General features: G+C 39.9%; 1 protein-coding gene across 7 annotated transcripts in view; it reads right to left on the reverse strand.

The window, feature by feature from the left end:
- The window catches only part of LOC133542169 (dystrobrevin beta-like), a 66694-nt gene that overhangs the window by 21821 nt on the left and 18578 nt on the right, over positions 1-26295 (reverse strand). For 6 of the 7 annotated variants that reach the window (XR_009804081.1, XM_061886052.1, XM_061886050.1 and 3 more), the window contains 12 exons: positions 24921-25015; positions 24707-24787; positions 22563-22776; positions 22381-22466; positions 18477-18631; positions 18287-18386; positions 17119-17285; positions 8618-8742; positions 7844-7915; positions 3139-3216; positions 2639-2726; positions 2474-2553 (listed from right to left, as the gene is read on the reverse strand). Coding sequence is in view for 6 of the 7 variants with exons in the window: in XM_061886052.1 (XP_061742036.1) it covers positions 2474-2553; positions 2639-2726; positions 3139-3216; positions 7844-7915; positions 8618-8742; positions 17119-17285; positions 18287-18386; positions 18477-18631; positions 22381-22466; positions 22563-22776; positions 24707-24787; positions 24921-25014 (1340 nt within the window). In the remaining variant the exon portion in view is untranslated. The remainder of the gene's footprint in view (positions 1-2473; positions 2554-2638; positions 2727-3138; positions 3217-7843; positions 7916-8617; positions 8743-17118; positions 17286-18286; positions 18387-18476; positions 18632-22380; positions 22467-22562; positions 22777-24706; positions 24788-24920; positions 25016-26295) is intronic. The other variant, XM_061886054.1, reaches the window with a different exon arrangement.

The following is a 26295-nucleotide window of genomic DNA, read 5'->3' on the forward strand; positions in this document are numbered from 1 at the left end:
AACAGGACAATAACATAAAGCACACACCCGGTGCAAAACAAAAAAGGAGGACATTGAATTTAAAAGGGTCATATTATGACTTGTTTCTACATTTAGAACACTTCATTGTGGTCTACATAACATGCAACTGTGATGCTTCGGACAAATTCTTGCATAGCATATATTTTACAGACCACCTTAAAACTGCTTTCTGACCAGCCCTTCAGAATCCCACGTTTTGTGGGCAATCTTATTTACGGGGTTTCACTTTGACAGCGTCTTCTCCCCACCAGCCATGTTTTACTTTTTAGCGCTTCCGTATGGAGTCTAATGACTGATATAATTTCGAACTGCAGTAAACGTTACCTTGTTTTAGAATTAGCAACAGCAAAGGATGCATGTGCATGTACAAGCCAGTCTGCTCCACAAGAGGACAGAGAAAAAAAAATTGTTATTGATTAAGATTTTGGACTACAATGAATAAAAAGGCTAGACTCGTCCAAAGCTCTTTAGGTACATCTCTACCATATATGAAGCTATTTGCTGATGTAAATAAAGCAAAATACGTCACCAAAGTTGTAAATTCTCGCTTTGAGCAAGCTTAGAAGAACGCGAGATTGTTTTATGACTATTATCGATTTTGTGACTATTATCGGTTTGTGAATTTGTCCTCAAGTAAATTGATTGAAACCATTTGAATCACACATAAAACACATTTATAACAATGTAATGGACACGTGTATATTATTTCATGATTTTATTAACTGTTTTGGTTTTTTTTCCCCCATCAAACCAAGTTGGTTTTGCATGATAAGACCCCTTTAAAGGATACCTACTCGGGCTGCAAATCTTTGGGTGTCTCACAATTCGATTCAATATCGATTCTTGGGGTCACGATTCGATAATATATCGATTTTTTAGATTAAACGCGATTCTCGATTCAAAAACGATACTTTTCCGATTCAAAACTATTCTGTATTCATTCAATACATAGGATTTCAGCAGGATCTACCCCAGTCTGCTGACATGCAAGCAGAGTAGTAGATTAAAAAAAAAAAAAGCTTTTATAATTTTAAAGGACAATGTTTTATCAACTAATTGCAATAATGTAAATTTGTTTGAACTATTAAACGAACCAAAAATACGACTTATTTTATCTTTGTGAAAACATTGGACACAGTGTGTTGTCAAGCTTATGAGATGCGATGCAAGTGTAAGCCACTGTGACACTATTTTTCTTTTTTTTAATTTTTATAAATGTCTAATGATAATGTCAATGAGGGATTTTTAATCACTGCTATGCTGAAATGATAACTAATATTGATACTGCTGTTGATAATATTCATTTTTGTTTCACTACTTTTGGTTTGTTCTGTGTCGTGTTTGTGTCTCCTCTCAATTGCTCTGTTTATTGAAGTTCTGAGTGTTGCTGGGTCAGGTTTGGTTTTGGAATTGGATTGCATTGTTATGGTATTGCTGTGTAGTGGTTTGTTGAATTTATAAAAAAAATCAATTAAAAAAAAAAAATGAGAATCAATTCTGAATCGCACAACGTATTCGAATCGATTTTTTTTACCACACCCTTAATACCTACCTATTATGCGAAACCAACTTTTCTTACCTATTGGTACTTGCTGTTTATTTGGGATCTGCATAGTACCCGAAAATTTGAAATCAAACCATTGAGGCATTGTGGAGATTTTTATAAAACAATCTTGCCTTACGTCGAGACGTTTGGAATTTTCTGACATTTTTCCCCATTGGTCAAGTCAGGGAATATATCCATGTAGGGTAAGGTTTTACCCGATGAGCTTAGTGCAATTTCGCCATTTTAGTCAATAAGCTCCTTCTTTTTGTTTAACCCCTTGTTTTGGGGCAGATGCACATGCTTCCTCCACTGTTGCTATTTCTAATACAAACTAGCGTATGGTTCTAACTTATATCTGTCAGTAGACTACATTTTGAAGCGGGAAAAACTACAACATGGCTAACGGGGGGAAGACAGTCCAAGTGGAGACACGTTAATAAAGCACATCCTGAAGAGACGAGCAGAATGCAGCTTGAAGATGGTTTGTTAAAAAATACATGCAAAATTTTGACCTAACAAAAACACCATTACATTATATGTAGACCACAAAAAAGTGTTTTAACTGTAGAAAAAATATATATCTGTACCAATGGGTTGTACTTGTATAGCACTTTTCTACCTTCAAGGTACTCAAATCGCTTTGACACTACTTCCACATTCACCCATTCACACACACATTCACACACTGATGGAGGGAGCTGCCATGCAAGGCGCCAACCAGCACCCATCAGGAGCAAGGGTGAAGTGTCTTGCTCAGGACACAACGGACGTGACGAGGTTGGTACTAGGTGGGATTTGAACCAGGGCCCCTCGGGTTGCGCACGGCCATTCTTCCACTGCGCCACGCCGTCCCTGCAACTAACTAGGTTATTATTTGAATGTTATAATTGTCTACACAATTCAAACCTGTTTTTGCATTCCAGCTGCGCAATGAGCTCTCTCTTCTGTTTGTTCACATCAAAGTTAATGCTCCGTGTGGGTATCACCTAAACACACAAGCAGACCACACATTCGTTAGCACTTTGCACATGTGATTATCAATATGTGACAAATATGTGAAAATGACCTCACCCCTGAGCTTTCAGTCTCTGCCAGTCGAGAGGTGTAACGGGCGATGAGTTTGTGCTCCTCGTCTTGCTTGCTGGGGCTGTGTATGCCGCTAATGGGGACAATAGATTTAGTGTCAACATGAATTGACAACATTGTGCAGACAAATATGTTAAACATCCGATTGGTTATGTTGTGTCATTTGTTAGGTAGGTTCACTGCTGTTTGCCACATAAAAGTAACATTTCCCAAAGGTAAGGGGAAACCCTGAAGGGGGGAAAGTTCCCTTCTGCTTAATTAGCAGATGAGTCAAACTAGCACATCATACAGCAACACTTATCAAAAGGCTGATTGTTGTTGCAGGTTAAAACAAAACATGCTGCCAACAAAATGCATTTTAACACACATCCATCGTTTTCGGTTATATCTCCTGACAAAAAAAGTATATCTTTGATGGAAGTTTGATAATATTTGAGGTGCAGCATCACCCAGTATATAATATTTGTATCCCTGCAACCGCTCACCGTGGACTGCCCTGGAGGCGATTCACATAAGCAGCGATCAAAGCGTGCTCCTCGTTCATGCGTCGAGCCACGGCCAAACTGGTGACACACAGGTTATACACAGCAAAATAAGCATCGCAAACACTATATGGACAAAATCGAAGGACACGCCTCCACTTCAGTTAACTAGTCCCTAGGGGGGAGGAATTTGCGGAAGGGCATTTCTCTTTGAGCATGACAGTGCACATAGCAACTTCTCACTTCTGAGTGACTCAATACAAAATAAATGAAGACACATTAAAGTACATCTAACACAAAGTCGTTTAAGAAAAGTGGAAAGAAGGCCTGCTATTACAAAGGGAACATTCATTGTTCAGTTTGCCCTACTATACTGTACCCATCAATGCGGGAAATTATACAATATCACTTAACTGGTGCAAAAGTGATTATGTATGTATGATAAATAATGTATGTAATGTTCCACTGTCTATGCCAGAGACATTACAGTCACAGGCAGAACAATTACTGTAAATAACCTTCCACCAGATGACATAACTAAATGTGTTGCCTTTCTAACAGAATTCTTGTTGTAATGCCTTGGCTCAAAGGTTGGGAAATACTGTTTTCCATCATAGAAGACAGCAAAAGATGTATAATTGTATTATTAAAATAAGTACACAGTACCTCACATTTTTGTTTATACAACCTCAATACTATATAAATCAAACTTGAATATACTTTAAAGTAGTCAGTGTACAGCTTTACAGCTGTACAGATTTACTATTTGCCACTAAAAACGGCCAAGATAATTTTGTCCTGCCTGCAGTCAAGCATGGCAGTGGTTTTGGGGCAACGTGAATGCTGCTAGCACCAGGGAGTTATGTTTTACAGAGGGACACGTTAAATTTAACATGCACTGTGTCTTATCAATAAAGATTTAAGAGCCTCTTTAATGCTCACAACATTGGCACTTTTGTCATAGGTGTGGACCTAAAAATTATGTCTACAGGTAAATTTCCCCTCAAAATAGACAGCAGTGAGGGGGGGGGCTTCACGGTGGAAGAGGGGTTAGTGCGTCTGCCTCACAATACGAAGGTCCTGCAGTCCTGGGTTCAAATCCAGGCTCGGGATCTTTCTGTGTGGAGTTTGCATGTCCTCCCCGTGAATGCGTGGGTTCCCTCCGGGTACTCCGGCTTCCTCCCACTTCCAAAGACATGCACCTGGGGATAGGTTGATTGGCAACACTAAATTGGCCCTAGTGTGTGAATGTGAGAGTGAATGTTGTCTGTCTATCTGTGTTGGCCCTGCGATGAGGTGGCGACTTGTCCAGGGTGTACCCCGCCTTCCGCCCGATTGTAGCTGAGATAGGCGCCAGCGCCCCCCGCGACTCCAAAAGGGAATAAGCGGTAGGAAATGGATGGATGGATGGATGGATAGACAGCAGTGATTTTAGGCTTTCAACACATTTTGGAACTTTTAGCTCCAATATGTGGGCAGGCCTGCATCAGCCTGCTGATGTCACCTACAGAAGACTGGAGGGAATTTCATATTGTATAGCATTTGTTTTGATAGCATCTTCACCCTGAATCATGATATTTTGACAACAAATGTGAAGGAATTACCAAATATCTCTGCCAGATGCATTGTTGCAGGTTGTAGAAATACAGCTAAAGAAGGGGTCAGAATGCATACATTTCTAAATGATGAGAATATGATGAAAGTATAGACCTCTCTAGTAAAACTGGGGTGGACCATCGAGGAGAGTAATTTAAAACGATCATTTTAATGATTCTTACTTTGAAGAGGAAGGGTTTTGGTCAGTGTTTGGAAGGAAAAAATGTAAAAGGCGAATGCGATCCTGAAAATCAGGAGCACCCTCAAGCGGAGAAAGACAAAGTCACAATCTGCCGAGAGAGAGAAGGGCAGACCAGGCGCTCTAAAACGAGATAAAAAGTAGGCAAGCCACTAGTAGTCTATGCCGTCCTCTTCTACTGAGGTTTTCCTCAAGATTGATGAGGAAATATTGAAAGCGCATGACGAAACAGGCAATAGTTTTACTCATAATATTAACCATATCTAATTTGAAGTTATCATGGACCATGGCGAATAAACTACGCAATTAAGTGATGAAAATAACTGTTAATTGTAGAGTCAGTTCTCTGGGTCACTTTATTGTGTCTGTTTCTGTCTCTGACCGTGTTGCCCCCATCCCAGCAGACGATGGCATCTAACACCACAGCGGCCACAACAGTGTATGTGGGTGTTAAGATGGTGTTTTTGATTCATTATTCATCCATGCATAGTGCAATCGCGCGTGCGCAATATGTATTATTTATTACTCATTTTTTTCATTGCATTTTTCTGTGCTCTTTTATATCCTCCTTTGTGTTTTCTTTACTGTTTTCCTCTTGTTTTCATGTGTTTTTTACTGTTTGGTTTGAACCCCTTTAGGACTTTAATGACTTTTGCGACATTTTTAATACTTTTTTTGGACTTTTTGAATCTGCACCGCAACCACAACATCTCCCGATTGTGGGATTATAAAGGTTATGTCTATCCTATACTAAAAATAACATGTTCGTGAAATTCTTCCTTTATAGAGTAAAAAAGCTGACAACACAACGGCAGATCTTGGGGAAGTTGTTCAATCCACAACCTCTCACTGCTCTTTGACTGAAAATAACAAGTAATGGCACACAGTGGAGTAGTTTTTTTAATGATACAAGAAGCTCAAGTTCTGCTTCAAGACCTCCATCATTGTCCCTGTCCCGAAGAAACCATAGATCACAGGACTTAATGACTACAGGCCGTTGGTGCTGACGTCTGTGGTCAAGAAGTACTTTAAACGCCTGGTCCTGCCCCACCTCAAGAACATCACCGCCCCCCTCCTGGACCCACTACAGTTCGCCTACAGAGCCAACAGGTCTGTGGATGATTCAGTGAACCTGGCCCTCCACTTCATCCTAGAGCATCTGGACTCTCCCAGGAACCTATTCCAGGATCCTGTTTGTGGACTTAAGCAGTGCCTTCAAAACCATCCTACCTGGACTGCTACGAGACAAGCTCTACCAGCTCAGCGTGCCCGACTCTCTCTGCGGTTGGAACAATGACTTCCTAACGGACCGAATACAGCACGCGTGGCTGGGAAAGATTGTCTCGGACAGTCGAACCACGAACACTGGTACTCATCAGGGCTGTAAGTTTCCACCTGGCTCTTCTCCCTGTACCTCCAGTCACCAGTCCGTATAGCTGCTCAAGTTTGCGGACGACACTACCCTCATCGGGCTCACCTCGGATGGCGACGAGTCCGCCTACAGGAGAGAGGGGGACCTGCTGGAGTCCTGGTGCAGCCTGAACAACCTGGAGCTTGACGCCCAGAAAACAGTGGAGATGATCATGAACTTCAGGAAAGTCACAGCCCCACCATGCCCCCTCACCCTGATTGACTCTCCCACCCCCATTGTGGACTCCTTCCGTTTCTTGGGCACCACCATTACCCAGGACCTCAAGTGGGAGCTGACCATCAGCTCCCTCATCAAGAAGGCCCAGCAGAAGATCTACTTCCTGCGGCAGCTGAGGAAATTTAAGGTGCCGACCTAGATGCTGGTGTAGTTTTACTCAGCCATCATCGAGTCCATCCTCACCTCCTCCATCACTGTATGGTTCCCCCAGCGCCACAGTCCAGGATAAGCATCGACTGCAGCACATCGTACGTGTTGCTGAGAAGGTTATTGGCTGCAAGCTCCCAACCCTCTAGGACCTGTTCCCCTTCAGGACCAGGAGGTGTGTGGGTCGGATCACAGCTGATCTCACCCTGGACACCAACTATTGTCCCCTCTCCCCTCAGCCAGGAGACTACGGTCCATCCAGACCCACAACTCCCGCCACCTGAACAGTTTTTCCCCTCGCCCATCAGCCACATGAACAATAACAAGACCAGATAGCTCAGTTACAGCTCATTTTATTACCTATTCAATGTTATATGTGTTTTATGTTGCACGATTGCACCAAGAAAAATTCCTACTTTGTGAACCCATTCTCAAACAATGGCAATAGAAAATTTTCTGATTCTGATTCTGATTCAAGGCTAATTTCATCGGCGCTGCAATGCAACATGGCTACTATCAGTGTGCGATATTGTAAACCTAAAAATTGGACGATATCCAACCTGTCTGAACACTAAGGGGTTCTCTTTTGCCGTGCTGTGTGCGGTGTCACAACATTGTTGTCCATATAAGGTAAGCAATTACACATCACATTAGTATAGTAAATATTCCTGTAATGTTGGGGGTCTTTTTTTGCTTAAAAATAATCACACCAGAATGAAACACAACAGTGGGTCTGGGTTAGTTTTTGCCTCTTTCCTGTGAGAATCCTGCATGTAACTAAAGCATTAAGGAGTGGGTGTTGGTTGATTTATCCAGGACTACCTGCAGTGTGCTCAAACAACAACCAGGTAGCATCTGTGAGCAGTTAATACTGTATCATCTCTTTCTCTTTTTGACGTATCAAGTCGGTAGAGCATTTTGCACTCACACTATAAGAAAGGGATTAGGCAAAAACTAACCTAAACCTATTATATGTGAATTAAATTGGTTGATTGAATAAATAAAATCAATGTTAAATGAAAACTGACACATTCTGATTTCTTTGTGAGCAGTCCACACCAAATAAAGAAGTTATCTGGACAAAGAACGAGGCAAGCACTGAGCAGCTATTTTGTTACCTCTTGGAGGATTCTGACGCTTGTGGGGAGAGCAGCATGGCCGAACTCGTGGTCTCAATAGGTTGAGAGGGCCTGTATGTACATAAACAAACGCAAATGTCACCAACTTATTAAAAGTACAGACGCCCCAGTGGGTACGCATTCTCACACGCTTCAGAGTGTATTCGTGCAATGGCAAATCGCTTCTGGTCAGAACAAACACAGACTGGCCAAAGATCACAAGCCAAAGACAGAAAGAGATTAATGAATAACGCGAAAAAGGCTGGATAAGACAAAGATTGGGAAGGAAATAAGTAGATCCAGATCCACCATGTTAGTACTCACAGCTAAGTGTGGTTGTGGTGTGCTGGCCTGAATAAAAGCTCACTGCTGGGAGGCATGCAATGAACTCGTCTGCTGATGTTTGGAAAATCAAACACTCTGGATGCGCTTCAGGGGAGGAGCCAATAACCAATGGTTGGCTGAATTAGTTTTTGCCCTGTCATGCTGTCTGCATGTGAGAGAGGGATTGTTTTACACTCCTCACTGAAAAGTAACCTTTACACTGTTTGGTAGTGACAACTGAAAGCCTGACTGAAGTCTCACTTTGGGAATATTGATTGTATCATTCCAGAGCGAGTACGCTTCCAAGGATAATCCTTTACCAGCCACTGTACTGTCATCATCATCACACATTCCATAGCCTAATTAATGTATGCATAATGCACAATAAACTTTAACCCCGTGCCGAACTCCCTACTATTGGACACCAAAGATATATGAGAAGTAACTTACACAATGTTAGCCAGATTCAAGGTCCGCTCAGGTTCTTCTGGGTAAAGAGGGTGACGGGGTTCCCTGGACGATACGCAGCCCAAGGTCTTGCCCAGCGCTCGGCCCAGCTTTGTGGCGGGCGATTTCTGCTCAAAGAAAAAACATTGTATTGTCAAGTGCTGCCTTTTATATGTCATATTTATGATGATAAGTGGCAGTTTTTGTCCCTCTAGTGTGTGGACAAGACTTCATTTGCACAATAAAAACAAGAGCACATCACCCATTTTTACTTGCTGCGTTCTCTGGTAATACACTGGCGTTAGTTTGTAAAACTGAAAATATGTACGGTGAACCTGTTACAGCTGGCAAAATCTTGTATTAGTATTTTCACTGTATCAGCACGTTTCTTACTTATTTTCCTGTCTAGGTGCCCCATTTGGTTTGTGGGTGTGAGGCATACTTGCCAACCCTCCCGGATTTTCCGGGAGACTCCCGAAATTCAGCGCCTCTCCCGAAAACCTCCCGGGACAAATTTTCTCCCAAAAATCTCCCGAAATTCAGGCGGAGCTGGAGGCCACGCCCCCCTAGCTCCATGAGGACCTGAGTGACGTCTCTGAGAGCATGTCTGCCCAATGACGTTATAACTGTAGAAAGATCGAGGGCGAGTTCTCGGTTTCTTGTGTGGGTTTATTGTTAGGTAGTTTCATTAACGTCCTCCCAGCGCAGTAACAACACACAACAACAGTCACATTTACGTCTACCACGCTACAGTAAAGCCGTTCGTCTGCCGTAAACAACATGTGACACTCTTAAACAGGACAATACTGCCATCTACTGTACATGCGCCAGCACAACACCTCCAGGCAACTTCAACCCTTTAATCCTCCTCCATTCACATCCTATCTCCCCGGATTGTAAATAACTTAATGTAAATAATCGAATGTATTTCTAATGTATATACTTGTTCTTATGCTATGTGAACTCACTATGTTCTCTGCTGGCTGTACATATCCTACTAAGTCACACCTACACTGTTTCAATGTCCATTTCTCTGATGATGCAATTTTTGATGACTGAAGTACTGATATCAACCAAAGCTCCTCATCCCACCCCCCGGATTGTAAATAATTCAATGTATATACTATGATGATTAACTTGTGTGGTGACTGTATTATCAATCAATCAATCAATGTTTATTTATATAGCCCCAAATCACAAATGTCTCAAAGGACTGCACAAATCATTACGACTACAACATCCTCGGAAGAACCCACAAAAGGGCAAGGAAAACTCACACCCAGTGGGCAGAGAGAATTCACATCCAGTGGGACGCCAGTGACAATGCTGACTATGAGAAACCTTGGAGAGGACCTCAGATGTGGGCAACCCCCCCTCTCTAGGGGACCGAAAGCAATGGATGTCGAGCGGGTCTAACATGATACTGTGAAAGTTCAATCCATAGTGGCTATTATGCTGATAGTGTATATTTGTACCATGAATTGATTAACGTGGACCCCGACTTAAACAAGTTGAAAAACTTATTGCGGTATTACCCTTTAGTGGTCAATTGTACGGAATATGTACTGAACTGTGCAATCTACTAATAAAGGTTTCAATCAATCAATCATGCATTTGTGACAATAACATCTACTTTAGAAAGTGCAGTGCACAACTGCGCACACAACAGCTGTAAATATACTACTCCCCTCTTAACCACGCCCCCACCCACGCCAGCCTCTAAGGGTTTGAAGTTGAAGATCAGATAGAAGTTTATTACAAGCATTCGGTGCTGAAAACCAAAATGCATTCTTGCCCAGTTCAGTTCTTCCAAACATCGTTTCCATATAAGTTGGGAAATTGTGTTAGATGTAAATATAAACGGAATACAATGATTTGCGAATCATTTTCAAACCATATTTAGTTGAATATGCTACAAAGACAACATATTTGATGTTAAAACTGATAAACATTTTTTTTTTTTGCAAATAATCATTAACTTCAGAATTTGATGCCAGCAACACGTGACAAAGAAGTTGGGAAAGGTGGCTACAGTTGGTTGCTACATCTGTAAGTGCAAGTTAAAACTCTGCTATGCAAAGCAAAACCCATTTATCAACAACACCACGGAACGCCGCTGGCTTCTCTGGGCCTGAGCTCATCTAAGATGGACTGATGCAAAGTGGAAAGGTGTTCTGTGGTCTGACGAGTCCACATTAATAAAATTATATTTGGAAACTGTGGACGTGGTGTCCCCCGGAAGAAAGAGTAAAATAACCATCCAGATTGTTATAGGCGCGAAGTTCAAAAGCCAGCATCTGTGATGGTATGGGGGTGTATTAGTGCCCAATGCATGGGTAACTTACACATCTGTGAAGGCACCATTAATGCTGAATGGTCCATATAGGTTTTGAAGCAACATATGTTGTCATCCAAGCAACGTTATCATGGACGCCCCCTGCTTATTTCAGCAAGACAATGCCAAGCCAAGTGTTACAACAGCGTGGTTTTTGTAGTAAGAGTGCGGGTACTTTCGTGGCCCGCCTGCAGTGCAGACCTGTCTCCCATTGAAAATGTGTGGCGCATTATGAAGCGTAAAAAACGACAGCAGAGACCTCAGACTGTTGAACGACTAAAGCTCTACATAAAACAAGAATGGGAAATAATTCCACTTTCAAAGCTTCAACAATTAGTTTCCTCAGTTCCCAAACGTTTATCGAGTGTTGTTAAAATAAAAGGTGATGTAACACAGTGGTGAACATGCCCTTTCCCAACTACTTTGGCACGTGTTGCAGCAATAAAATTGTCTTTGTAGTGCATTAAACTGAATATGGGTTGAAAAGGATTTGCAAATCATTTTATTCCGTTTATATTTACATCTAACACAATTTCCCAACTCATATGAAAACGGGGTTTGTACTTTGGGGACGACAAAATTGCAGAACATCCATTGAACGAAGATTGTGACCTCCTTGTTTCTTTGTTAAAAGGCAAGAAAGATAAGATGGAGTGATAACCAGAATGGTTTTGTAGATGAACACATAGTTTTCATAGTTTGCGATTTATACTCAGGAGCGACTTATGTGTGAAATTATTAACACATTACCGTAAAATATCAAATAATATTATTTAGATCATTCACATAAGAGACTACACGTATAAGATTTCATGGGATTTAGCGATTGGGAGTGACAGATTGTTTGGTAAACGTATAGCATGTTCTATATGTTATAGTTATTTCAATGACTCTTACCATAATATGTAATGTTAACATACCAGGCACTTTCTCAGTTGGTTATTTGTGCGTCATATAACGTAGTGGTCCCCAACCACCGGGCCGCAGAATAATTTTTTAATTCATTTTTATTTAAAAATATATATATATATATATATATATATTTTTTTTTTAATCAAATCAACATAAAAAACACAATATACACTTACAATTAGTGCACCAACCACAAATACCTCCCTTTTTCATGACAAAAACGTCCCTTTTTCATGACAAAGAAAAAAAAAAATAATAATAAAAAAATTCTCTCCTTAAAACTGGATCTGTTAGAAGAGCTCCTAAAACCTGTAGTTCTTCCTCCTTATATTCATAATCAACTATATAGGTTTATGGATCATAATTTTGTCCAAAGTAATCATTGTTGGCTCTCACAAAGTCTGAATGATTTGCTTCGTTGTTGGTAATGAAGGGATCTGTAGTTCCTTCATCGTCCTACCTGTCTGGCTAGCTCATTATCTCTCAAAATGGCTCAGGAATCTCCGTGAGATTGATACTATTTTGATCATATCTATTTACTCGCAAACTTTGTAAGCCTTTGGGTGTCCTACATCAAATATATGTGATAATAGTTTCAATATAGATTCCACTTGTTTTTCCACTCTGTTGGTGTTTTAAGGCCTGGGGAGAACCATTATACAGTAAATTCATGTCTCATATCATACTTTTTTTCTCAGCTTTAAATTATATATATATATTTTTTTATTGAATAGTTACTTAAATAGAAAGTGGTTTGATGGCGCTATCTGCAGGGGAAACTGAGTGCTGCAGCTATGAATCCATTCAATTCCATCAACATTTTCAGTCTGGAAGATTCTTTGACAAGACATGATTATTGTAAGTTCAATACTATATACTTTATGCCTGTACTTGTTTATTATTGGAGTCATATCACGATTTGTTTTCTACATTTAAAACCCTTCCTTATGTTCCAAATGTCAGGTGTTCTTGGGTCAAAATTATGCATACATTAGACCATCTTAGATCATCTTAAAGCCACTCCCTAACCAATTGCCACAGACGTAACTAAGGCAAATTATGTCACAATCGTCTCAAATTCTAAACAGCTCTTTTGGATCAGGTTTGGAAAAAGACTAGATTGTGTAATAAATATCTCTGCCGTGTCTCAATCGTTTGATTTCAACGTTCTGGGGTTATGTGGATCGCAAATATACAAACTTCGTTTCCATATGAGTTGGGAAATTGTGTTAGATGTAAATATAAACGGAATACAATGATTTTTAAATAATTTTCAACCCATATTCAATTGAATGCACTACAAAGACAAGATATTTGATGTTCAAAATCATAAACTTTTTTTTTTTTTTTGCAAATAATAATTAACTTAGAATTTCATAGCTGCAACACGTGCCAAAGTAGTTGGGAAAGGGTACGTTCACCACTGTGTTACATCACCTTTTATTTTAACAACACTCAATAAACGTTTGGGAACTGAGGAAACTAATTGTTGAAGCTTTGAAAGTGGAATTCTTTCCCATTCTTGTTTTATGTAGAGCTCTAGTCTTTCAACAGTCCGGGGTCTCCGCTGTCGTATTTTACGCTTCATAATGCACCACACATTTTCGATGGGAGACATGTCTGGACTGCAGCCGGGCCAGGAAAGTACCCGCACTCTTCATTTACAAAGCCACGCTGTTGTAACACATGCTGAATATGGCTTGGCATTGTCTAGCTGAAATAAGCAGGGGTGTCCATGAAAAAGACCGTGCATAGATGGCAGCATATGTTGTTCCGAAACCTGTATGTACCTTTCAGCAATAATGGTGCCTTCACAGATGTGTAAGTTACCCATGCCTTGGGCACTAATGTACCCCTATATCATCACAGATGCTGGCTTTTGAACTTTGCGCCGATAAAAGTCTAGATCATGGGTGTCAAGCTTTGGCCCGCGGGCCAAATTTGGCCCGCCGTGTAATTTCATTTGGCCCTTGAGGCAATAATAAATTAACATTAGAGCTGGCCCGCTGATATTATACAGTGGCAGTGCCGCTGTATCACCGCATCCAACGCTAATTCTCATACTTGCCAACCCTCCCGATTTTTCCAGGAGAATCCCGAATTTCAGTGCCCCCCCCGAAAATCTTCCTGGGGCAACCATTCTCCCGAATTTCCACCCGGACAACAATATTGGGGGTGTGCCTTAAAGGTACTGCTTTTAGCATCCTCTACAACCTGTCGTCACGTCCGCTTTTCCTCCATACAAACAGTGTGCCGGTCCAGTCACGTATTATCTGCGGCTTCTACACACACACAAGTGAATGCAAGGCATACTTGGTCAACAGCCATACAGGTCACACTGAGGGTGGCCGTATAAACAACTTTAACACTGTTACACCACACTGTGAACCCACACCAAACAAAACTGACGAACACATTTCGGGAGAATATCCGCACCGTAACACAACATAAACACAACAGAATAAAAAATACCCAGAACCCCTTGCATTACTAACTCTTCCGGGACGCTACAATATACACCCCCGCTATTAACAAAACTCGATTTTGCATGACACTATAAAGTTATATAAGCCTTGCTTGTTCAATATTCAGTGCAAAACTTGTTTAGGTCCCTATTAAAAGGTTAAGTTGTTCAACTTTGGCCCGCGGCTTTGTTCAGTTTAGAATTGTGGCCCACTCTGTATTTGAGTTTGACACCCCTGGTCTAGATGGTTCGCTTCCCCTTTGGTCCGGATGACACGATGTCGAATATTTCCAAAAACAATTTGAAATGTGGACTCATCAGACCACAGAACACTTTTCCACTTTGCATCAGTCCATCTTAGATGATCTCAGCCCCAGCGAAGCCGGCGGCATTTCTGGATGTTTTTGATAAATGGCTTTTGCTTTGCATAGTAGAGCTTTAACTTGCACTTACAGATGTAGCGACAAAGTGTATTTAGTGACAGTGGTTTTCTGAAGTGTTCCTGAGCCCATGTGGTGATATCCTTTAGAGATTGATGTCGGTTTTTGATACAGTGCCGTCTGAAGGATCGAAGGTCAAGCTCATTCAATGTTGCTTTCCGGCCATGCCGCTTACGTGTAGTGATTTTTCCAGCTTCTCCGAACACTTTGATGATATTATGGAGCGTAGATGTTGAAATCCCTAAATTTCTTGCAAATGCACTTTGAGAAACGTTGTTCTTATACTGTTTGACTATTTGCTCACGCAGTTGTAGACAAAGGGGTGTACCTCGCCCCATCCTTTCTTGTGAATCACTGAGCATTTTTTGGGAAGCTGTTTTTATATCCAATCATGGCACCCACCTGTTCCCAATTAGCCCGCACACCTGTGGGATGTTCCAAATAAGTGTTTGATGAGCATTCCTCAACTTCATCAGTATTTATTGCCACCTTTCCCAACTTCTATGTCACGTGTTGATGGCATGAAATTCTAAAGTTAATGATAGTTTGCACACAAAAAAAATGTTTATCAGTTTGAACATCAAATATGTTGTCTTTGTAGCATATTCTACTGAATATGGGTTATAAAGGATTTGCAAATCATTGTATTCCGTTTATATTTACATCTAACACAATCTCCCAACTCATATGAAAACGCGGTTTGTACAAAAAAGGTAGGAAAATGTTGCCTTTCCGTAATAAAATCATTTTAAACCTTCTAAAACAGAATTGAAAAGTGTTTAGTAACCGTGACAGGGGTTAGAGCAGAGGTGTCAAACCCGTTTTCATTGAGGGCCACGTTGTAGTTATATGACTGCCCCTCGAAGGGCCACTTGTAACACTGAATATATATAAATACAAACATATAATGGCCTTATGAATATTAATACATAAATGCTTGTGCATTTTTTATCAACAAATTGATTAATAATTTGCTTTAAAATCAAAAGTTGACAAGCAGCTATTTATGAATTTTCGACAACAAAAAAAATGCTTCCAATATTTTGTTACACAATAAAAATGTCATTAAATCTTTTAAATATGGAAATACATTTAATCCAGTTTTCCTGTCAAATTATAAGATCACATTTAGCACAAAAATAAAGTGCTTTTTTGTTGCACATTTTTTTAGGCTTACTTGAGCCACAAAAGATGATGTGATAGGCCAGATTTAGCCTCTGGGCATTTAGTTTGACACCTGTGGGTTAGCGTAGCTAAAAAAAAACTTTTAAGAACATTTTTATGGGTGCATAAATTACTTGCAGTTTTCGCCATAAACCGGGGGTCTTGGAATGTAACCCCAAAAACAGCGCAGCTTTACAGTAAATTCAGACTCCTCCAACAAAACTTTCAAGGATGCTAAACAGTAGAGGTGGGAATGATTTTATTCCTATTCTTGGGGTACTGATTCGATTCAGAATCGATTTTTGATTTAACACCATTCTCATAATGTATTTTATATTAACTTTTAATAAAACCTTTACAAAAACAGGTTACAAAATACTTAAAAATACTTATGATTTAAATTTACAAGCAATTGAGAAGACATAAATACAATACTTATTAAATACAATACAAAAAATGGGGAAAATAATAAAAGCAATAGTGTGAAAGATGATAATATCAATAATAGCTGTTTAATGTTTTTAATCCAAAAGTAAGATCTTAAAAAAAAACTTGTGGAAAAAATAATACATATTTTATTTTTTTTATTTTTTTTAATAAATCCTTGACAATTATGGATCTAATTAAAATCTACAAAAAAAAAAATTGCGATTTATATAATTTTAAAGCACCCCGACCAAACAACTATTTTACAAGTAGAGAAAATGTATCAATTAGAGCAGTGTTTTTTTTTTCACCAATTAGCACCTCAGAAAAAAACTCTCACTCTCCAAGTACTACCACAATGACCAACATCCAAATTCAGTAACATAGTTACTACTTGTGTATTCGTAAAAACAAAGCAGAGGTTTTATTTAACAGGTTATTGAATATTTTTGGACCGTGTGCAACATTACACACAGTCTGAACAGTAACACTGTGTTTGAGTATAGGAAAATAAAACACTGTACTTTAATCAAGTGATTATTTGGCATACCACTAGATGGAGCCCACATACACACAATTTGAAAACCACTGAATCAGAGTAATTGAGCTCTATTGATGTAAATATACATTTGTTTGGTTTAATCAGTCACTGTGTGGCGACAACCTGAATCATCTGCAGAATAAAAATATAACTTTTATGTCAGAAAATATACAGTACATACTACAACACATTTTATTTAACAACCTTTTTGTGGTGACTCACCCAGGACGAGTGCTCCTTCATCTGATGCTGGTTGTTATGAGAGCCGTTGGCATTGCCGTGCCAGAAGCAGTCCTGGCAGAGTTGGTATCCACGGCAACGGAGACATCGATAGCGGAAGCCTGTCATACCGTTGCTGCGACAGTAGGAACATGTCACCGGGTGGTGAACTGACACAGAAAGAAAGGAAGGTTAAAAGCTAAAATTACAAATGTACATAGTAGGGTTGTAACGGTACACAAACATTTCGGTTCGGTACGTACCTCGATTTAGCGGTCACGGTTCGGTTCATTTTCGGTACAGTGAGAAATCAACAAAATATACATTTTTGGGTTATTTATTTACCAAATTTGTAAACAATGGCTTTATCCTTTTAACATTGGTAACACTATAATAATTCTGCCCACGTTAATCCACATTAAACTGCCTCAAGTTGTTGCTTTGATTAAATAAAATGAAAAAACCTTTCTTCTACATATAAAAAGTTTAACATTAAACAGTTTCCATTGAAACTGTTTAATGCCAACTCATCATGCTTAATTTATTACAGCATTTGGTAAGCCTATAGTTGACTTTTATTATGTAAATGTTGTATTTTTATCAACATGTGGTAGCATGGACCCTGCTATTCATGAACTAACGTTATGCTAAAAGCTAATTAGCCTTCATCTCAAGCCAGAACTGTGAGCTAGCTGAGCTGCAGTTTAAGTTTCTAGAAGGTCAACGGGCTCATAGTGATGTTTGTAATAGTTGTGACTGGGAAGTGTTTAGTATAATTTGGGTAGAGTCCGCTCCTCCCCTGCTAGACGAATATCTGCTCGACGCTAAAGCATTGACTACATCGTTCTGAAGTCTGAATACGCACTGCTGATTGGCTGTTACATCGGTCTGAATACGCACTGCTGATTGGCTTTGTATGTAACCAATCAGATGGTTGTGTGGGCAGGACAATGAGGCAGAGACAGAGGCATAAAGCAGAACAGCTTGTGAAGACTTCTGCTTCCGAACTTGTTCGGTACGCCCGCGTGCCGAACCGAAACCCCCGTACCGAAACGGTTCGATACAAATACACGCACCGTTACACCCCTAGTACATAGGGAAGTACTATCAAACAAGAGCACATTCTGAACAGCAAATGATACCAAAAAACAATGCATTAGTGAATATTTACCATGTTCCACGGTGGCAAGACGATGCATTAGGGGCAGCCAGACAAGACATGGAGGGGGATCTGCTGCAATATCCAGGAACATGTTGATCATCACCCTCTTCTACATCAACGAGAACAAGCAACCTCATCAGAAAAACAAGTAAGGAGTACACACACATATCACAACAACGGATGCGATGCCTGAGCTCACATGTTGTGGGAAACAAGAGCGAGCCATGTTGTTCGTGTAGCCGAAGGAGGGTCGTTCGTGCACAGCGTAAGTCGATTTGAGAGCCTCTCTTAGAAAATTGTCAAATTTGGACAGGACCATCACGCCGCCAGAGTCTGACACTTGAGAAAACACATCTGCAAACACACACAACAACAGCAGCAGTAGTAACATACTGTATGCTTGCTACAAGATGACACTTATGTATACCGTGTATATCATCATGCACTTTTAAATTCTATCGATGCAATTTAGAGTCTGGATTGACCGGACATTGACCTGACAGGGAAACAATCCAAGTTAGAAGGATTTTTCACCCACATAAAAATCATTCTAACTTGGATTGTTTCCCTGGCTTCGAGACTCTCCCTAAGGACAAGGCAGCGAAGACACAACAAACTCCCTTCTTGTCTCTCATGGACACACACCTGTTGTTGATTTTGGACTAGCGACTGCAATACACCAAGGCCGCGGAACAGAGACACACTACGGGCTTACACACACACACGCACACAGACATCCACAAAAATATACGCCACACATACACCCCTCCCCAACCCACCGCCCTCAACGCAAATCCCATAGGGGTGATAAATGGATGGTCAGCGCCTGGGAGCTGCAGCCTACCACCATGACCTTGAACTACTTTCCCTCTGTTGCTAGATATTTCGAGATGTATGTTGTAATATGTATATGTGCTTTGCTATGGAGGTTTTTTCCCACTCCAGACTGGGCCCCCTTAGGAGCCAAGTCTGGATTGTATTTTTTTACTCATCCTTCCCCAGCGTTTACCTTTTTCCCATCTTTTACGGGGCGCCTTATGGCGAACCATCAGCGTTCTTGTTCTGTAACCCTGTACACTGTTTGTTTGTATAATCTTGAACAGGTTTGTGCTGAAAACAAAGTTTCGTTGTACTTGTGCAATGACAATAAAGAACTATCCTATCCTATCCTACATGCACAAAGTAAACTGGAGCACCCAGAGAGAACAGGACAAGCATGTAAATTATACAAAAAGGGGCTTGAGGAACATCAGAACCAAACATTCCCACGGTAATGGCGGTTAATTCAAGGAATAAGCCAGCTATGAGTAAGTATGCAACTATTTTTTTTTTTGAGGGAACTCTCCTGAAGGAATCAATAAAGTACTATCTATCTATCTATTAACCGGTTTTACTATTAACCAGGACTATAAATGGCACGGTTATTTAATTCCAAAGGCTCTACTACGTCCCACGTTTCAGACCTCCTCACTCGCTATAAACGAACATTATTTAATTTTCGTACGTTATTTTTGGCACAACCTGCACGGAACGAAAACAAAGTTACACCGACGGTGGACACAAAAACATGCTGGTATGCTACATTATCCTAAAAATGGCAGCAGGACAAGGCAGGGAACTGTTACCACCCAAACAAATGCTTTGTGGGATCATTTCATATACCTAAAAAATTAATTAAATTCAATTAAAGAATTGAGTTGGTGAAAAGTTAAATATAAACGAGTCCCCCATAATCATTAGTTTTGGGAGGTGGGAATTATTGCGCAACTCACGATTTAATTACCATTATGATTCAGGGGCTACCTTTGGATTATTTAACAGCTTTAGTTAGCTATTGAATTGTATACTTATAAAATGTTGTATATCATTATTATGTATTCTAAATGTATTACATTTAATTATTATTAATATTAATTATATGTCTACAAAATGCTACTACTTTGGCTACTTACATGTAGTATTGTGCCATTTTCGTTTTTTGAATGTCAGTGAGTACAGCAAAGATATTTATATATAATTTATATATATGGAAGAGTGTAGTGGCCAAATAAGTAAAAAATTAAATAAACACAGAATGCACAGACACTTTGGCCCCAGTCGCCATAAACGTGCAGCTCAAAGGCGTGTGTCATCTATCTACTCATACATATCTAAGGCCAAAAGTGCTGCCGGCCGGCGGTCGCACTTTATGAATATAATTGTCTCTCCAGACTAATTAATCTACTTGCCAATTTCTTCTTCTTAACTAGGTAATATCTGCTGTAACACGGTTCATATTAGCCATCAGTTGAAGTGTACAAAGAATTGTCTTGTTTCTTGTTTCAATACTTTACATTCATTTTTCATTTGTCTTTCCTTCCCTCCTCCATGTGTCTGCAGCTCTGCGCTAACCCAGCTAACACATAACATCAAAATAATGTCAGCTATTTGTTCTCCTATTGTTAGTTAGGACCAATGCTACAATGAACATTTTGAAAACATTAGCGTTAATGCTGCATTTTAAAACTACTTTATTTACCATACATTAAAAATCCATATTTGGACGTTTGTCCAACGATTCAGAATCTTCCACATTCTAATCGTGATGCATACAGTATGAGAATTTATCTTTTTTTCCCACCTTTAGCACCTTAGTCCGTTCAGAGTAAACAAACAGCAACAGGTAGGTAGTCCTGTCATTCACCAATCATTTAACATTAAAGATTGCTTATTCTTGTCTATATTGAATCAACTATGGGCATTGTTAGCTAATATAGCAGGAGTAGAACACTAACATTACATCAGGAGCTCGTAAAAAAATAACAGCACTTAGGGGAATTTAATGATGTGCATGCCAGTTAACAACACAGCATATTATATTATTAGAAATGAATTAATAGGCATAGTTGACAGTTGAGGACAATAACACTTGGGTTTATCACCTAGTAAACGGAGTAACATTTCCCTCTGGGGGAATAGTATAGTTAAACTTTGTCTTATGTTGTCCATAAAATTATCAATTTATTTATTAATTATTATCCATCCATCCATCGATTTTCAACCGCTTGTACCTTTCAGGATTGCTGGATCCTATTAATATACAGTATATATATATAAATAATAATACATATTGTCATTCAATCATAATAATAATAATAATGATAATACATTTGACTTATTAGGCGACTTTCCACGCACTACGGGACACCGTAATAAAAATTGAGTTCCATCTCCAGGTTGGGGAGGAGATCTTGCCCCAATTGGAGGAGTTCAAGTACCTCAGAGTCTTGTTTACGAGTGAGGGAAGAGTGAAATGTGAGATCGACAGGCGAAACGGTGAGGCGTCTTCAGTAATGCGGAAGCTGTATCGATCCGTTGTGGTGAAAAAGGAGCTGAGCAGGAAGGCAAAACTCTCCATTTACCGGTCGATCTTCGTTCCCATCCTCACCTATGGTCATGAGCTTTGGGTTATGACCGAAAGGACAAGATCACGGGTACAAACGGCCAAAATGAGCTTCCTCCTCTCCCTTAGAGATAGGGTGAGAAGCTCTGTCATCCGGGAGCAGCTCAAAGTAAAGCCGCTGCTCCTCCACATCAAGAGGAGCCAGATGAGGTGGTTCGGGCATCTGGTCAGGATGCCACCCGAACACCTCCCTAGGGAGGTGTTTCGGGCACATCCGACCAGTAGGAGGCCATGGGGAAGACCCAGGACCCGTTGGGAAGACTATGTCTACCGGCTAGCCTGGGAACGCCTCGGGATCCCCCGGGAGGAACTGGATGAAATGGCTGGGGCCAGGGAAGTCTGGGCTTCTCTGCTTAGGCTGCTGCCCCCGTGACCCGACCTCGGATAAGCGGAAGAAGATGGATGGATGGATGGATATTTATATTAATTATTTTGCACTGTATTTATAATGTTATTATTAGATAAATGTTTTTTTTCAAATAACAAATTAAAATCTATAAGGAATGTCAATGTAATTTTACAATGTTGTGAAATTAATCGTGAAACAGTCAAAATCCATAACCGTTGCAGCCATAGTTATGAGTGTGGCCCTTACAGACAGTGTGGCCAAATAGGCTCCAAGCCACCTTAATCCTTCTTTTTGGTGTCTGCTGATACTTACAGCGGAGCTTGTCCACTAGTTTTCCTCCACACAACACAGACAAAATTGCTTTCACTGATAGCACAGTCAGTCTGCCATCTGGCTCGCTAAAAAATAGAAATAAATAGAAACAACACATGACAAATACTGGATGTGTACAGGCCTCTCAAATTTGGATAAGGAACCGCTTTTTTTCCATGTACCTCTCAATGGCAGCAAGTATGAACTGGACAAACAGGAGAGTACTCTCTCGTGGATTGATTGGGTGTGTGGTGGGCAGGCGCTTGCTCAGCTGGTTGAACAGGGAGGACACCAGATTCTCCAGCCTGGTCACAGAAATGCCGGCATTCAGTTCCACGGCGTTCAGACCAGCGTCGCGCACCGCCTCGATCACGTTGTATATGTCGATGAGGTGCACTGCAATCGAAATCAGGTGGTGTCAAATAGTGGTGACACATGTTTACATTTAGGTACAATGTGTCCAAGCTGGAAAAAATAGTGCCGGGACACAATGACTGTACAATCAAATACGCCATGACTAGTCTTAGTTTTCACTTAATTTTGATCTGTTTTTTTACATGGAAAGTAGCCAAATCAATATTTTTGACTGAGGGAATGCATCCTTGTCATTAACACAAAACAAAAACATATGATTCAATTATAACTGTTCAAAAGTGTTATAGTACAAAAAAGAAAAATTCTGATAAACATCTTGAATTTTACTGATAAATGAGACAGTTTATCATCAATTACAGGTGAAACTCAAAACATTTTAATATCGTGCAGAGGTTCGTTTATACTTACAATTATGTGAAACTAATGTATGACATAGGCTCATAACATGCAACTCAAGGTATTTCAAACCTTATTTTGACATATTTTTGATAAAAATGGATTACACTACAGCCTATTATTACCCCGAATAAAAAATGTCAGGAAATTTACAGTTTTCAAATACTGTAAACCATGATCATCAAAATTATGACAGATAAAAGCTTGAGATATTTGAGTTTGTGGGCCTTGTTTATATCACATATTAGTTACACATTAGAAGTTAAAATGCTCAAATTAATGGACTTTTACACAATATTAAATTGTTGTTTTCGATTTTACCTGTATATATTCAGCAAATCATGCAAACTGCAATTTACAATCTGTTCATGTAAACTACATTGATTTTTATTGATTCAATCAGTTATCTGTTTTTCTGTGTTGCAATTTGAGAATATGCTTCTCTCTTCAACTTTTTGGACATGTTGAAATGTGAAACTGTAAATATGTGATGTACCATAGTGTTATTTTATGCATGTTAAAAAATAAACTATTACTAAACTAATTACTCAGGGATGAATAAGAGCAATGGTTTTTTGCAAAAGTTGTAAGCCTGGGCTGATAACCAATAAGCCAATTAATCCAACAATAAAGGCAAATTAACACGATCATTTTGCTGGCATTAATAAATTGCCAAGTCTGTTTTCTCCATCTCTTGCTTTCAAACAGGGTGAAAGAGGTTCCACGCTGTGCATCGCTCGGACCGCCTTGGTGCGTTTGTTCAATAACGGATTTAAATAAAGGGATTGAACCCTCTTGTCAATCATCAACAATCTTTGTCTCTGTGTGTAGAGGCGGGACTGCTTGTTTCCAACAGCGACAGAGCGTCGCAAGTTGCTACTTGCTTGTGAAAAGACCGGCAAAGTAACAAATTAAAGGAACAAAAATTGGATTTCAAAGCCAAATGTCCCAGGTATAGCTTGGTTGGTAGAGTGGCCGTGTCAGCAACTTGAGGGTTGCAGGTTCGATTCCCGCTTCTGCCATCCTAATCACTGCCGTTGTGTCCATGGGCAAGACACTTTACCCACCTGCTCCCAGTGCCACCCACTCTGGTTTGAATGTAACTTAGATATTGGGTTTCACTATGTAAAGCGCTTTGAGTCACTAGAGAAAAAGCGCTATACAAATACAATTCACTTCACCTCATTGTAGGAAAATATTTGCTTTAAACCGACAATTGACAAGAATGCCCAGATTGTTGGAAAGTGATGGCAACAAAAAAGAAAAAAAAAAACAAGCCAGTTTTTCCAACTTGGGTAAAAACTACACTTTAAGGTTTTCAATATAATTTGATGTGCAATTTTTGCTTATCAAGACAGAGTCCATTTAATTTGTATTGTTTGTTTATTTATTTAGGATAATTAAATGTTCTTAACATTCCAACTACGACGGTGCTAAGTAATCATGCAGGTCGTTGTGTCACAGCTGTTTCTCTCTGGGTAATTAATGTGTATATATGACAGGAAGAGAAGCTTCCTTCTAATCTGGGTCAGTAAAATATTAGTCCTTAACTCACAGTTGCATCTCTTCTGAATGAATCTCAGCTTGCAGGCCGTTCGATACGTTGAGAGACAAATGGCATCAAGGTTCTGCTCCCCTGGGACACATAAGAGAGAACAGTGATAACACTGTTGGACTTATTCATCAAACTGTAATGACCCACAATATCACAGCGGTGAAAGAATATCTATAAAAAATGCCAAAGAGGAATATGGTAAAAGATCACTCACTAAGCTCCACCAGGATCTCCCTTCCGCCTGGTCCTACGGTAGCCATTGGATCCCCCCTACCTCTCTCTCCCCGGGCCCCCTCCGCCATCACCATCCTGCATGACAGACATGCAATAAAACATGACCGTGCAGATATCGGACATTCCACGCTTTTCCGAACTTGGTTGAAGCAGAAAGGAATTTTGAGTCTGATAGTTTATCATGACAAAGTATTCCTAAGAATTTCTCACTTGATGACAGTCATATGTTTTTAATCCATGGAAATTGTGTGACTGTGTGACTGTGTGAATGTGACCTAAATCCTCTAGCATATATTTCCAGTAAACTGTTAAGGAACTGCAAACATTTGTAAAAATGACATAAAGGAAAGGTAGAAACGCAAAGCAAGAAGCACACACACATATATACAGTACTCTACATATACATATAAACACATATGTATATATTGGCATCCCTTGTATAAATATGGTGACAAGCTAAGCCATGCCCTTAGTCACACCCCTTGTCCATACACACATTCCAGAGAGGATTTAGAAGCTTCCCAGGAGACCTCATGTTTCTTTCTGACAAAAGGATTCCTCCTTTCAGTCAATCTCTCTCTCTCTCTCTCTCTCTCTCTCTCTCACACACACACACGCACACATATTTCAGTTTTAATCCGTCAGTCAAGTGCAAGTGTAATGTGTTCAGTGGTGCAAGGTAACCGCTTCAGTGTGTCCTTGAGAGCAAATGTTCAATTAAAAGTGATTCACCTTGAGGACAGGCTGAAAAAAAAAAAATACGTTGATTGAAACATCAAACCATAAATTCTGTCTCTAAAATCGCACATGACACCTCACAATTCAAAATCGCCGTCAGCAAAACTTGCATTTGCGAGATCTTGTGCCAGTAAGCACCAAAAGCATTGACCAGAATTTGAGGTTTGTTTTTTCTTAGCCTTTTTTGTGGTTTCGCAACACTCAATATTATTAATAGGAATGTGCATAAGTGTCACTTGTAGTGCAATAACAACCAATGTTATTCTTTTCCACTTGTGTGATTGGAAGTGAAGTTCAAGGTAGGGCTGGGCGATATATCGATATACTCGATATATTGCGGCTTTGTCTCTGTGCGATATAGAAAATTACTATATTGTGATATTCGAGTTCTTACGCAATTGCTTTTAGCTGCTTGCATTACATTACAGGGTCTTCTCACGCTTTCCTGTCTCTTGTTCTCACAGACAGCAAGTGCACCTTCTTACATATGTCACATGCCCTCGCGGAGCAGAGAAGTAGCAGCATGGGTAACGTCAGCTGTGATGATAGCAGAGCCGTGCGAGTGGTAATACGAGAGGAAGAAGGTGTGAATCTGGTAACAAATGAAGGAAGGATTA

The sequence above is a fragment of the Nerophis ophidion genome, linkage group LG24 (genome assembly GCF_033978795.1).
Source record: "Nerophis ophidion isolate RoL-2023_Sa linkage group LG24, RoL_Noph_v1.0, whole genome shotgun sequence".
Lineage (NCBI taxonomy): Eukaryota > Metazoa > Chordata > Actinopteri > Syngnathiformes > Syngnathidae > Nerophis > Nerophis ophidion.